Consider the following 14,908-nt stretch of genomic DNA (forward strand, 5'->3'; position numbering starts at 1 on the left):
AAAAAATTTCCCGAGATTAAACCAAACTATTGAGAGCAAGTACCAATTTCAGTAATGCAGCACCCATCCTACAATGTGCAGGAGGGTGGTTTGTATTACTTTGTATGCAACACAAAGGGTATCTAAAGTGGGAGAAGTGGAGGAGACAATGCATTTGCAGACAAGATTCTTCAATGTGTACTTTGGTAGATAGGGAAGCAATTAAAGGTAGTTCAAGGAGAACTCGCTTTAGTGGTTACACAACCAAAAGGGAGGCCCCCCCCCACCCCTCAACAAGGGTTTAAAGGCAATAAAAACTCCCATTACCTTAGTTCTCTAGCTAATAGTGACTGAATATACCCAGAATGTCCCACACCCTAGTGGGGGCAAGATCTGTACTCAGTGTCTCTGCTTTGCCTTGTTCATTACAGCGAGGTCTTCCTTTGCTGTGTACTGTAGCAGGGAGCAAGAGGCTGAACCACTTTCCCCCAATAGCTCATAAATCCAGCAGCAGTTTCAATGAATGGCCAGTCAGAAACCAGGGGTGCATGGGACAATGAGCAGTAGTTCACACCTGATTCAGGAGTCCTGCCTGTCCTGCTTAAGTTCCATAATAGCACTGCGATAGCCTGACCTGAGGGAGCAAGCTTCAGTCCCAGTGCTGAGGCAGAGTTTGCAGCAAGTGATTGTGTGTCATTGCTATTCCTCCCTCAGGAAAGAGAGATTCCCACAATTTCAACAGATTTTAGGGAATTACTTCATTTGAGTATTCTTGGATTAAAGTCTCTGCTTCTCTATTTTATATGCAGTACAGTACCCTGGGTTTGCTTAATGGGTATTTTAAGGCTATTCATAGAACAGTAACAGGGCATAGACAGTTTTTTCTTCTATCCGTTTTGAGGGAAAATAATCAGTCTGATCCAAGAATGTATAGAATAAAAGCTATCATAATAAACAACAATGACACAAAACAAAAAACACTCCTCAAGAAGTTTTAGAAATAAAACTCTTAGTAGTCTCTATTTAATCTACATAAAACAGATAGCTAAGAGTATACCTGCTTCTGAAGATTTGCAAATATTGTTAAACTCTCTGGGTGAATGACGCACCAACATGCACTGCATATTCCAGTAGACTTCCACAAATTGTGGTGGCAAAACGCTCACAGCACATGCTAAAGTATCATATTACTGTGGAAGCTGGAGAGCTGAGTGGAGCCAGGTGCTTTGGGAGCTAAGAGGAAAATTAACGTAAGCTCTGAAGTCAAGAGGCCTTCGTGTAAATGAGAATCAGGTTCATAATGTGCTATAATACAGGCTTACCCTGGCTATTGCAGGTCATCTGTAAGGGCCAATGATCTATCCTGTTAATAAGTAATTGAGGGGGAAGAGAAATCAGGAAATGGGGAGAAATTTTTGACTTGCCTGTGAAATATCCAGTAGAAATCAGTAACTCCTGTATATGGACTGATCTCCTGAGTCAGTGCTTTGGCTAACACTCCTCTCCTTTCATCAATAGGATGAGGGAGCAATGGGCCTAAATTGGTATGTTTCCTCCTTCTGTTACAAACAAAAGTGTGAGTGGGTTTTAAAACTTCATAAATTATTTTAAGTGTACGCTTTCCTTCAATTTAAAAAGTAGTTCAAGGAGAACTTTTTGTTAATTTTTATCTTCAAATAGAAATCTGTAATCTGGAACAGCAAAGAGAAGACTTTTGTCCGAAATTTCAGCTTTATCCAAGTTCTTCAAGAAGCCTACAACCACAAAATGAATTGGTCATCCAAGGCAATGTTGAAGCAATGAACCTGTCAGATTTGCCAACAGCCACCTCACTCAGCATTCAGAGTACTAGCACCCAGAATGTGTGTCTAGATCATATTATTGCCCCTTGTACTGCTGAAGAATCAAGGTAAATACAAGCTTCTTTTATATATTTTTCCTGGATTGAGAATATTTCACTATTATGGGTAAAATTCCAAAAATATGGAGCATTTCTGTGTAATTTAGAATGAATATAAGGCTGCTCGTGTGTTGGATTCATAAAAATGGTCGCCATGTTCTCCCACCCCTAGGCCAAGTCTCCTTCTGGAATCCAGTGTGTCTCCCACTCCTTTCAGCCGTTTCTCCTCAATCACTAATCCAAAGTTATTGTGGTGCTGATAAATATTTACATAGGGCTATAATAAACCCATACAAAACACTATTGAAATTTAATCAAGGCATGGTCACTGCCCCAAAAAAGTTAAAATCTGCATCAGACAAACATTGAAAATGAAGCTAACTGTAGAAAAGAAGGGGTAGCAAAATGAGGGGCAATGGTTAAAACAAAGTCTCTTTATGTCATAAATGAAGTTCTGACACTAATTACAATTGGTATCGGGCTGGGCAACAGGAGAGAGAGCACAGCAGTGTAGGCCACTTAAGAAAACCAAGGCAAAAGAAATGGGTCTTGAAAACGGGGCTTGAAGGAGGAGAGTGAGGCTGGGTGCACTGGAAGAGGGGCTTTCATTCACGAGTGAATTGAGTTGATGGGAATGAAGACAAGTGTAGGAAGAGGAGAAACCAAGGGAGCAATGGGGGTGAGGAGTGAGCAGACCACCTGGCATGAATTAGGGGAACAAAGGCAGATGGGAGGTGAGATGTAGGCAAAGCCTTAAAAGTGAGGATGAGGAGGACACTTTGTGGAAAGCACCCACAGAAGGAATCTAGGGGGCTATGGGAGAGGGAGGAATAGTCCGTGGAGTGAGAGAGAGATTATAACATGGCTACAAAATTGTGGATAGATTGAAGAGGGGAGGATCAGGGAGGCTGGGGATGAGGTGGTTATATTATAGTTCAGGTCAGAGAGAGGCATGGTATGTGAGCCAAGGTGTTAGCAACGGGGACTGAAAAGAAAGGATGGCTTTAGAAGTGATGAATGCTGGGATGTGAGAGGAGAGAGAAGTGAAAGAGTCAAATGCAACTCTTAGATGTGAAATGGGCAAGTGAGTAAATTGTCAGTAGCAAAGGTGAAAGGAGAGGCAAGTTGATATGTATTTACATCTTTCTGCCTTCCATGTAGATTCCCTCATATCTTTTTCCTGTGCTAATAACGCTTCCTGTGTTCGCCTTCATAATACCAACTTCTTACGTTGAAGAGTCCAGTTGAACTGATATCTGGTCCTACCACTTGCACAGCTTGCCTCTTGCTTCAGTGCAGGCTACCCTTGTTTGACATAATTGTGCTAACATGCTACTCAATATGGATGTCTCTGATAGAAAGTGGTGAACGGGCCCAAGAATCAACTGCGGTAGCCCTAGAATTCCATGCATGGTCCTCTCAACACATTCCAGGGGGCAGCTGATCTCTCCATGGCTCTATGGATCCAAGATTTGTTTCTTTGTGTGCTGGAGACAGGATCCATAGTTTCATCCTTGATCTATTCATGTTTATGCACAATAAAAATTTCTGGGGTCTATATATGTTAATCACTGGTTATCTTAATGCAGATATTCTGTAAGGCCTTTAGTAGACTTATCCATATTATTTTCCATTCTTTATCTTGACCTGTTTTGAGTCCTGTGATAATCTGTATTGCATTTTCATTATGATTAGAATGTAAAATATACCTTATGTAATCATGTGTGTATGTACTTATGAGAAACTCTGATTTATTTACTAGGGGTTAAATTTTCAAATGCACCCTCATGACTTTGGAGCCTGAATCCCATTTTCAAAAGTGACTTAGGCAATCAGGAGCCATTGACTTAGAAAGTCTCATTGAAAGTCAGTGGGACTGTAGTGCCAAAGTCAATGGGACTGTAACGTCTAAGTAAATTTTTGAAAATGGGATTTCGGCTCCAAAGACACTTAGGCACATTTGAAAATATTTTGCTAGGTCTTCAGCGGTCTGGGAAAGATCACCCTTGGTTTTCTCCTCTTTATTTTTGGGACATGTATTGTATTTGAAGATAGCGCACACAAGAAAAGTTGCAGAGTTGGTATGTCAAAGGTAATGGGTTATATTGTATAAAACTTAAGTTTTCTGTGCCTGTTACTTATAATCCAAGAATTTCTCCCTTAATCCATGAACATGTCTACATTGGTTCTGCATTAGAGCTACTAAAATCTGAGTTAACTGTAAATAACAGGTGACAGAGTAAAAGGAATTTTTAAAATCTTACTTTGAGTTGGGTCCTAGAAAGGTAGACTACAAGATAATATTTTGTAGACATTGGTATACTGTTAATGTAGCCTGAATTTCGGTCTGATTGGTATAGCAAGAGTGCCCAATTCAGTTTTTAACCAGGAAAGGATTTCACCCCTTGTTATCAGCTCCCTACAGTAGCTGGTACCAGACCTTAGTAGCAAAATAGCTACTACAAAGGTTCAGCAGTAAATTTCACCACATTGTATTCCAAAAATTACCCTTTCCAACTCCACCTTATCGCTCTTCTTTCCACTACTAAATAAATGCTCTTGGAATTGGTTGGTATAAAGTGGGGACATTCTGTGGTCTGATATAATATTTGGAATAACATAAAATCATTTTCTAGAATTCCAAAAAGATGTTTTCCTTTGTCTCATATCTTTTGAATAATTACATTTATTTTCGTTGAGTGGCCCAGTCTCTTGAAATATATATTTTAGCCTGAGCATAAATTTGATCCCCCAATATTTTCCTTACTTTATCACTCCAGATTAAGCTTATCTTTTTTGATATTTACTTCCTTTAATCATTTCCAATGTATAGACTTCATATCTTATTTAGCTTAGTTTATTTTATATACTAGCATTTTAATACATTTATTGTTTCAAATACTGCTGCTCTTGTAGGTTTAAAAGATGAGAAATAGGCATTGTCCAGCTCTATGGCTAATTTATAAATCCTAAATCTGTGATAGTTAACTATCAGATTTTGTAAACTTCAGATGCAGGTAGTGGATGTCTTGCTGAATGAGAGAATCTCTGTTCTATTGATTGATGAATTTTTTAATCTTTTTAAAAAAATCATAGTATTACAGAAAAACAAGGGAGAATGCTCTCTGACTTTATGACTTCTTGGAAGGAGACTGGAGACCTAGATAAAGAGACGAATATCGCATTCCTTTTGAAAGAATTGGATGCTGTAAGGGCAAAGAATAAAAAGGTACAATAGAGATATTCAGATTACAGTACTTGCTGTCCATTAAACCTTCATTTTAACCTTAGCTAATATAGTTTTACTAATTATTTTATTTTATAATCAATAGATCTCTTGTCATTTCTACTCTTAGTATTTGCTTAATGAATGTTTCCAAGGAAGTGAATGATCTTTTATTCTTTAACCTTTTTAATCAGTGACATCAACTCAGATATCATAGATATAGATGCAAAATAAGCATATCGTAGGACCATTCATTAACATTTTTCTAGGTTTCAGACAGACTTGTGGAGACTGGGGAAATTTAGAAACAGAAGGGCTAATCTGAAACCTATTGAAATTAAAGGGAAGACTCCCATGGTCTTCTATGAGCTTTGGATCAGGACCCACACTGGGCTAGTTTCATGTCAGTCATTCACGTTAATGATTGGGAGATCCAGTACAGATAACAGAATTTTGCAAACAAGTGATTAAGTAAGCACAGTACAAAAGCAAGAATAATGTGTCTCAAAATGTGCTTTGTCTATTTATTTTTACAATACCTATTTAGCTTTAATAATTTGATATTTCATAACAAAATAGTAGTAAAGGTATCATACAATATTTTGCAGAAGTAATGATATTTAGTAACATGAAATCTCACAACAGTGCACTCCTATTAAAACTTTTCTGAGAAGAGGGAAGAGACCAATGTTTTAAAAGCAGAATGCAAATAATTAGACATAGCAAATTGTTTCAGGCCCCAATCCCACTCATTTTGGTTGTGCTTTTGAAAACAAGTACAGAAATGTTTGCAGATTTGACGGCTTAGTAAGTTCCACTGTATTTATTTTCCCTTTTTATTAGCATTTCCCTATTGTCATTTAATTAATTAATTTCTGCATTGCAGCTGATTGACTGAACTTGATTTATTTAGCAGCAATGCCTCTTCAGGTCTGTTACTGTACCTGGCCTTTAACAGCAACTCTGTTTGTTTAATGCTGACCACATTTTTCCATCTCATGCTTTAATTATCTACTCTCTCTCACATTCCCTCTCCTGTTTGCTTAATTCCACCTTTAATTAGACTAATATCAAAATAACAATTGCAATCTCTACATATATTTTTCCAAATTTCTCTCATTTTAGATAGAAAACATTTGAGATCTTCCCCCTATCCCCACATGTACTAAATTTAGAGGGAAACCCTAGAGATTGTACAAATTCTTAAGCATTGATCATTTTAATATAACTTCTGCATCCCTCTCTTTGTGTACTGTAATCTCCATTGGATTTTTCTTTCTGGAATTTGGAAGAGTTTGAGACTCTGAGAGTTCTTGGTTCCAAAGTTATTCTGTCTACCAAATGAGCCCCAGTCCATGTTTTATTAGTGTTACTTTAATTCCCTCAGCCTCCATAACCACCTTGTCTTGGGTTTTGTTTTGTTTTTTTCATGTGTTCTAGACTAGACTTCAGCCTGCTAATATAATGTCGATGGTGGAGATTTTGAATGATGGTGCTTCTATGTTTTTATGAAAAGTTTGAAACCTACTTTCCAGAATGGCTTTCATTTAATCTGTTCTATTTAGGGTGGCCAGACAGCAAATGTGAAAAATCGGGACAGGGGTGGGGGATAATAGAAGCCTATATAAGAAAAAGATCCAAAAATCAGGACTGTCCCTATAAAATCGGGACATCTGGTCACTCTAGTTCTATTAAACAATGTATCCACATGGCTTTTCCCCATGGCTTTTCCCCCATTCTCAGACAGCTCAAGCATTTCATGACGCGATTATCAACTGTTTGGCATGAACAGTGGCTAGAAGCTTATAAATAAGAGCAATAATTTGTAAACTGGAGCTCTTGTTGTATGCATATAGTCCAACTGATAGGCAGGCCGTAATGTCACTTGGTTGTTTTAATGTAAGATTTGGGGTAATTTCTGTCATTGGTTACATGCTGCAGAGGTTTCCATTGTCAGTGGGAGTCGCATGTTCATAACCAAATGGCAGAGTCTGACGTTTCTACGGGTACATTTTTTACAGTTAAATGACAGCCACACTTAACTGTTTCTCAAGTAGATTCAATTAATTCCCAAATACAAGAAGGCCTCAGTATGGGGAGAAAGAGTCAAAATTCTGGCTTGAAAAGAATACAGAAAAGAATGCATTGCACCTACAAACTTACCAAAACCTTTCTGTTTATCTGAACTGAAGTAACACCATTGCTATGAAAGGGCTGTGAGCTGAAAGAATATTCCAGGGAATAAGATGCATCCTTCATCCCACACTGCTTCTGAATTTCTTTATGCAACACTGTTACAGCTAGTAGTTTCTGAGATGGAGTATCCCAAATAAAAACAGTGCTGTCTGTCGTACAGAGTAGATGAAAACAAGGGGGTTGAAAACAGATGGTATTTTCTGCTTTAGTGTTTTAAATAAATAGAAGCACGTTAAACACCTGTGTTGCTTAATATTTGTTTTCTTTGGGAGGAGAGGAATCATTTTATAAGAGGGAGATTTATATTTTGCTGAAGATTAATGGACAGGGTATATTTGTCAGATAAGAATCTTATTGTCCATTTTTTCAATTCAGCTTCAGGATAAGCTGTCTGAAAAAGACAAGGAGCTGAAGACAATAAAGCTGGACTTAGAACTGCAAGAGAGAGCTACAGAAGCTAAGATTGCAGAAAAGACTGCAGGTACAGTAGACAAGCATTTAACAGATGGCCCTATGGATCATACAGTACCCACGGTTGCTATATGACGTGGCCTAGTGACTGTTAGCTATGTTTGCTAAAGGAGGGAAGGTTTGATTTTTTTTTTTTTTATGTGTGGCTGTTTAGAGTTGCTTAGAAAATAGGTGGCTTTAACATCCTGGTACTGGTATTAGTGAGAGCTTTACCTGTATTCATACTGATTTGGGCATTAAATGCATTGTTAACACCATGTCAATCCAATCACAAAAAAGGTTGTTTGTTTTGTTGGAAGGTCCTGAACAAACAAGAAGAAATAATGATTACCAGTGCCTCTACCTTTCAACCAGCAGTTCAAATACCACTTATTGTTTTAGCTTGTTCAGAGCAATACTACCCCACCCGCCCCCCCTTTGTATGGAGATAGTCACACATTCACCTCAACTGGAGACCTGCACTTTACTTGAAAAATCTGTTCTTCTGGTAGTTAATGAATTTTCATCTCTTGACATTGATGATGGTATGTCCCCAGAGGATGAGGTTTATAAAAGATTTCCAAAGTGAAAGAGTTTAAAAGTTTACAGTTGAAAGTGACTACTTTAAAAGAAATTTTAAGAACAATACAGATGTGCGTATATTTAACCATTGTTCTCTGGGTAGATATATAAAAAAAACCAGTTACTTTGTTAAGTTGCAAAAAGTTATATTTTAAGTAGAATATTTTTACATTTGACAAGTGATTTCTTATTATGTAGGCTGCTATGTGTTATATAGAGCCAGTACACCATGAGGCTATAATATTATAGAGAGACGATGTTTAGTACCTTAAAGAAAGATGACAATGTTCTTTTGAGATCTTTCTCTGTGTGATTTAAACAGTTAATTGCACCAGAATTTTATAAAATGCTTCACACAATTTATTCTCGGCCATATTTTATTAGGTTTAAGTTAGGTGCAAGGTGTAAAATTATGTGTCTAATGACCTGTCCCCAAGATATTGGTACTGAAAGGGAGATTAATCATCACCAGAAAAATAGTGGAAAAGAATATAAGTAACTCTTCAGCTGAAAAATCAGATGGCTGACTATCTGTTTAATGTCAAGCTCCTAAGAATACGATATTCTTTGTGTGTGTATCACAGATGGAAGATGAGGTTTATGGGGGTGAGGAGCTAGATAGTGTGAAACAAAATAAGAGAAATTCTGGATATTATTAAACTCTGCTAGTTTCTTTTTTTGAATGAACCCCCTTGTGTATATTCAGAAGAAACATAAATCTTCTGTATGTGTCATGATAACATGATAACATCTTTTGTTTGCACTAAATTCCAAGTTATCTGTTTGTTTTCTGGATGTTTGCATAGGGTCTTACCTATGTGTATATAATACAGAAATATTCTATTTAAAGTAAACCTTCATTGCTCATTAAAGCCTATAGGGAAAAAGCCCCTGTAGATATAAAATACATTGTCAAAATCCTAATCAGTTTCCTGTAAGGATAGGAAGAAACAGCTGTTGGCAATCAGTTCCCACCTTAAGTTTTTAATTTTCTGTTTACTTTAATAAATGTATTAATGATATCCTCTCCAGAAGGATATGACATGATATGATAACTAGATATGGACATAGCAGTAAACCATGCAAACCCGAATGTGAATCAAAGCTTTGAAGTTTTAAGGACATTAGGGCAACTTTTTAATAAATTTCCCCCCTCTCATCTTTTCTTTGTTTCTGCATCTCCTGGCTCTGTAAGAGCAGAAGTCTCTAATTGCTGGGAGACTGGGTGTCCTTTTATTTCTAGCCTGACTGGAAGGAGAAAGCCTCCAATATCTCTCGAGTGTTTGCATCCTGCTTGGTTTCAACTCCTAAATTTGGAGTGCTTATCCAAGTTATCTGAACCAAACTGAACTTGTGGAGGTTTGCCGATCTGTCTAATAAAAACTTCAGGCGCAGACCAACTTTATCATTAAAGAGCATAGTAATGAAGATTTAGTGTATTTAGACAAATGATATTTTTCATTCTGTTAAGTTCGTTGAGAAAAGGGGAACACATGGTGTTATGATTTCATGTAACTAGTTAATGTTTAATTGCTACTGTATATAACACATGGAGAGTGAAGCTTATAAATATGGGTGTTTGCATTCTTCCTATTGCTTAGTACTGACTTTGTGATAAGAAAATTACTCCAGAAAAGTACATTGTAAAAAGCATCACATAAAGACATAATAAAAACATTTACCATCTTCTTTGGGAGGGATTACAATTCACTTTTTAAAAATGAACCTTCCCATTTATATAAGGCCTTGCTGATTTAAAACCTGTGTCAGAAAGGCAGAAAAAGATACCTTATACCTAAGTTCCTCCTGTGCTGCTGACATATCGGGCAGTCCAGTTTCTGCATTGATTATGGTTACTTGCTAGTTGTGGTACTTCTTCCCAGGTGATGGCAATGTATTCAGTATTCTCTGTCACTTCTTATGCCAGTTCTTCCTTTGCCTTCCTTGCTTTCTCTTTCCTCTTTTGGGTATGCAATTCAGTGTTTGCTTAGCACATTTCCCATCTGCCATATGGTGTTCACGTCCCAACCACCTGAGCCTTCTTTCTTTTCTAACATGTCCTGCTCTGTCATCAGCCTGGTCCTTTAAAATCCTGGAACGGTTACTAAGTGCAATCTGGAATCAGATCTACGTTTCTTTGTCCTTGAACTTTTCTCTTGCTAGAACACTGTCTGTCTGTCGTCATGATCTTTGAGTTTAAGTTGTAATGTGGACACTAAAATATAATAATCTGAGCCAACATCTGCTTCTCTGCTGACTCTGACATCCCTCAAAGAATATAGCCCATTTTTGATACACACATGTGGTCTGTCTGGTGGATAGTTGCATTGTCTCGTGATCTCCGTGTGACTTTGTGAATCCTCTTGTCCTCCTATCTTTAGGGTGTTTGTGCCACTGAGAATCGAGAGTTATTCGTCATTATCAGTTTGGATGCCTTCCGCTGCTCTGCCTGTGACTACTTCCCAGCCAGTAGTTGTTACCAATTTGTGCATAGAAGTCACCTATCATCAACTTGATTTTGTGGATAGGCACATCATCCAGTTCTTGCTGCACCTGCTCATAGAATGTATCTATTTCACTGTGGCCTGCTGTGTTTGTTGGTGCATATACTTGTACAGGTGTAATGTCTTGTTTGCAGCATGGCTGTCGTTATTCTGTCATTCACTGCCTCCCAAGTCAGCAGAGTGTTTGCTGTGATTTTATCCAGCATAATTCCTACACCTGAGTATAAGATTGTAGTACTATCAAACACCATCTGCCACTTCCTGCCCATATCATTTCACTGATATTAAGTATGTTCATATGGTATTTTCTCGTTTCTTATGTAACTTGTTCTAGTTTTTCTGTACTATACAAAGTTCATAATTCCACATGCCTGTTCTTGTGATAAATTTGGTCATCAGGATTCGATGTCTTGATTCTAGCTTCCTTTTGGCTTTCATTGAGATCTGTCATATTTGGGTTTTAAGCTCCATTTGCATCTACCATTCCCGGTTTTTGGTTTAAGACAGGGGTGGGCAAACTACAGCCCTTGGGCCACATCCAGCTCACTAGCAGATTTAATCTGGCCCTCGAGCTCCCACTGGGGAGCGGGGTCTGGGGCTTGCCCTGCTCCTGCACTCCAGACAGGAAGCAGGATCAGGGGCCGCTCTGTGCACATGTGCCGTGGCTCTGTGCAGCTCCCGGAAGTAGCGGCATGTCCCCCATCCGGCTCCTATGCGTAGGGGTAGCCAGGGGGCTCCGCATGCTGTCCCTGCCCCAAGCGCCACCCCCGGAGCTCCCATTGGCCGGGAACTGTGGCCAATGGGAGCTGTAGGGGCAGCACCTGCAGACAGGGCAACACGCAGAGCCGCCTGGCCGCACCTTTGCTTAGGAGATATGCTGCTGCTTCTGGGAGCTGCTTGAGGTAAGGGCCACCCAGAGCCTGCACCCCTGAGCCCTCTGGTGGCCCAACCCCCTGCTCCAGCCTTGATCCCGCTCCCACCCTCCGAACCCCTCAGTCCCAGCACGGAGCACCCTCCTACACCCCAAACCCCTCATCCCCAGCCCCACCACAAAGTCTGCACCCCCAGCTGGAGCCCTCACCGCCCTCCCCGTGCCCCAATCCCCTGCCCCAGCCCGGAGCCCCCTTCCATACTCCAAACCCCTTGGTCCTAGCCTGGAGCACCCTCCTGCACCCCAAACCCCTCATCCCCAGCCCCACCCCAGAGCCCACACCTCCAGCTGGAGCCCTCACCCCCCACACACACCCTAACCCCCTGCCCCAGCCTGGAGCTCCCTCCTGCACCCTGAACTCCTCATTTCTGGTCCCACCCCAGAGCCTGCACCCCCAGACAGAGCCCTCACCCCCTCCTCTACCCCAACGCCAATTTCATGAGCATTCATGGCCTGCCATACATTTTGCATACCCAGATGTGGCCCTCGGACCAAAAAGTTTGCCCACCCCTGGTTTAAGAGAACTGTTTCTGTTACTGTAATGCTTTATCTGAGTGGGTTGTAAACCCAACTGCAGAAGCCTCCTTTTTTATCTACACTTGGGACTGCCACTGTTGCTAAAAAGAGAGCTCATTTTTAAATGGAAATTGCCATAGAGTTCAGCAGCAAATAACCCAAAGCTTGTCACTTTATACTTTTCATTTCTAGAGCTTCTAAAGAGGAAAAGCAGAAATATCTGAGGGGTTGATGGGAGAATAACAAAAGATGAAGTAAAAAAGAGTGAGGAAAGAAACACAAGGTGTGTGTTTGTTGTCATAGATATAAGAAATAACGTACTGTCAAATATAGTCTTTATCATTCCTTTTTACAGCCCAGACAGTGAGTTTCAACCTCTGTCTTGGGTTCCCGTCTCTGCCCCAAGTAACTGGGACTGAGAATAGGGGAGAATTTTGTTGTTGTTGCAGTTCTTTGGCCACTAGAGGTTGTTATTCCTGCTGCTTCTGCTTGCCATAGACTCTCTCTCTCTCTCCTTATTCTTTACTACTTCCCCTGCCTGATTCTCTCTCATCTAAGCCATCATCTGTGGAGGTATTGTTAACTTAATTATTCCTCTGGAGGAGGGAGTAAGTGAAGAGGCATCAGGTGAAGGCAGAGGAAGAGAGAGCCATATAGGGATTGAGAGTAGCATGATGGAGAGGGAAACAGGGAACTCTGTGGGAGAGAAGGTTGTGGGAGAGGAAGGAGGAAACCTCACAGGAGGGGCAGTGAAGAGGAAGGAGAATCCTCTTAAGGGGACAGAGGAAGGGATGGACACCAAAGGTGGAAAAGAAGAAAGGAAAGTTGCCCCCCCCCCAGGGGTGGGAAAAGGGGGGACCACACCAAAAAGGTAAAGGGAGAGTGGAAAGTAAGGGTGGAGACACTACAAAGAAGAGATGGGGAAACAGAAGGTGAATGTCCCTTCAAAGGTGTGAGAGGAGGGAATGGATCTCAGTCTGAACGAGGATGATAGCCCACTAGACCTTCCCCAAGAAGAAACAAATAGATATATAGGGAGCAACCAGTGTCTGCTAACAGGAAGGAGCAGTTGTGTGTAAGGGAGAGTTGCAGGGTCTAGTTGAAGCCCCCATTGGTTTGTAAAAACTTCCTAAAGCACCAGACCTTTGAGGGTTGCTCCTTCACTGGTTTTGTGCTCTAGGTATATTTGCTATATAGAAAGTAGAGTCTTGCAGGCTCTTTATTTTAGTAGGGCTATGTCACTGCCACAAAGTGTTACTTAGTGACACAATGTCACGCTGCAATAGAAGGGGGCGAAACATGCAGAATGAGACTGATGACCAAGAATGGCACCAGTGATGTCTGTTCTCAAGTCTCTCTAGAAGGTCTGAGCTTCAGGCTCATTGCATCTCAGGGTTGCTCAATACAATCTCATGGCCAATACAGTCTCTCTCAAGCACAAAAATACTTTTTCTCTCACAGTAGATTAGCCTCCCCACTTGGATATCGGAGATGAGATGTGGATCAATGACCCTGAAGAGGAGAAAATTCCTTCAGGGTGAGGAGAGGTGGAAAAGTCACATCTCTGAACGCGTACTTTCCAAAAGGGGCAGTCCAACCATGCAGATTAAGCAAGTGGTCAGCATACTGATTCTAAAAAATGACTCTGGCTATTTTGACCAGCTGTAAGAAGGCTTCCAGGTTATCTGCTATATCCAGTGCATCTTGGACAAGGAGTGGTCTGTTCCTACATTCTTTTAGATCATGTAAATAATTTTCCCTCCCTCTCAAAGAAATAGGCCAACACATTTCTTGGGTGCCACTTTGGCGTTCCTATTATCTAGGTTGGCAAAGGAGGAGGATGTAGACTGGGAACTTCTTACTTGGTAACCTAGTTTCTCCAAGTCCTGACTATGCAACCTGAAACATTGCAACCTGTATTTGTTGTGTTGATAGGGTTGGAACTGTTTTTCTGAAATGTGAATTAATGAAATATCATGGTAGGTCAACAAAGCAGGGTTACTCAGCTTTACTAAGGGAGTGACATCACAATCATTTTGCTTGTAGAAGGACTTGTATGTCACCTCGAACAATGGCTATAAGGAAGGACATGGAGAAATACGATAAACAGTTAGGAAATTACCACTAGCCTTTCTTTTGTCTTTTAATACGTCATCAAAACCTTGTAATATAACTACAGCTTTGATGCACAATTTTAGATTTTGTGAAGACAAACTTCTTTTGAAAATGTTTGTTTATTGTTTTTTTTTTAAGAGTTACTGATGAAGGAATTAACTACTGGTGGATGTGTGAGGCATGGCTGGCTGTGTTTTTACTTTGTTCTGGTTTTAGCTGTTTACGTGGACACGTTGCCTCACTTGATTAACATTAGCAGGCAGCATTCCCAACCTACTCTACGAACTTGTAAAGTCTAAAGTCACCCCCTTCATGGAGCTCAGCTTTATTAACAAACAAAACAAGAAGATACAATTAAAGAGCTGATGAAACCTTGGTTGCTGTGAGGGTTCCTCCTGTGACGGGTTGGATCACAGAAACCCCCTTGGGAGCTGCCACCCGATGTGCCAAGACTACCCCTGCTTCTGTTTTCCCTGCCAGCTCAGGACTCCAGCACCCCGTCTTGCTGA

The 14,908-nt window shown here is 40.3% G+C and overlaps 1 protein-coding gene across 3 annotated transcripts in view; it reads left to right on the plus strand.

Annotated features, from left to right (window-relative positions):
• The window catches only part of MIPOL1 (mirror-image polydactyly 1), a 292,979-nt gene that overhangs the window by 77,766 nt on the left and 200,305 nt on the right, over positions 1-14,908 (plus strand). For all 3 annotated transcript variants that reach the window (XM_024195976.3, XM_024195975.3, XM_024195977.3), the window contains 3 exons: positions 1,660-1,888; positions 4,976-5,108; positions 7,677-7,782. In XM_024195976.3, coding sequence (XP_024051744.2) covers positions 1,660-1,888; positions 4,976-5,108; positions 7,677-7,782 — 468 coding nt within the window. The remainder of the gene's footprint in view (positions 1-1,659; positions 1,889-4,975; positions 5,109-7,676; positions 7,783-14,908) is intronic.

The sequence above is a fragment of the Terrapene carolina genome, unplaced genomic scaffold (genome assembly GCF_002925995.2).
Source record: "Terrapene carolina triunguis isolate 2854851 unplaced genomic scaffold, T_m_triunguis-2.0 Scaffold96, whole genome shotgun sequence".
In the NCBI taxonomy this organism is placed as follows: Eukaryota; Metazoa; Chordata; order Testudines; family Emydidae; genus Terrapene; species Terrapene triunguis.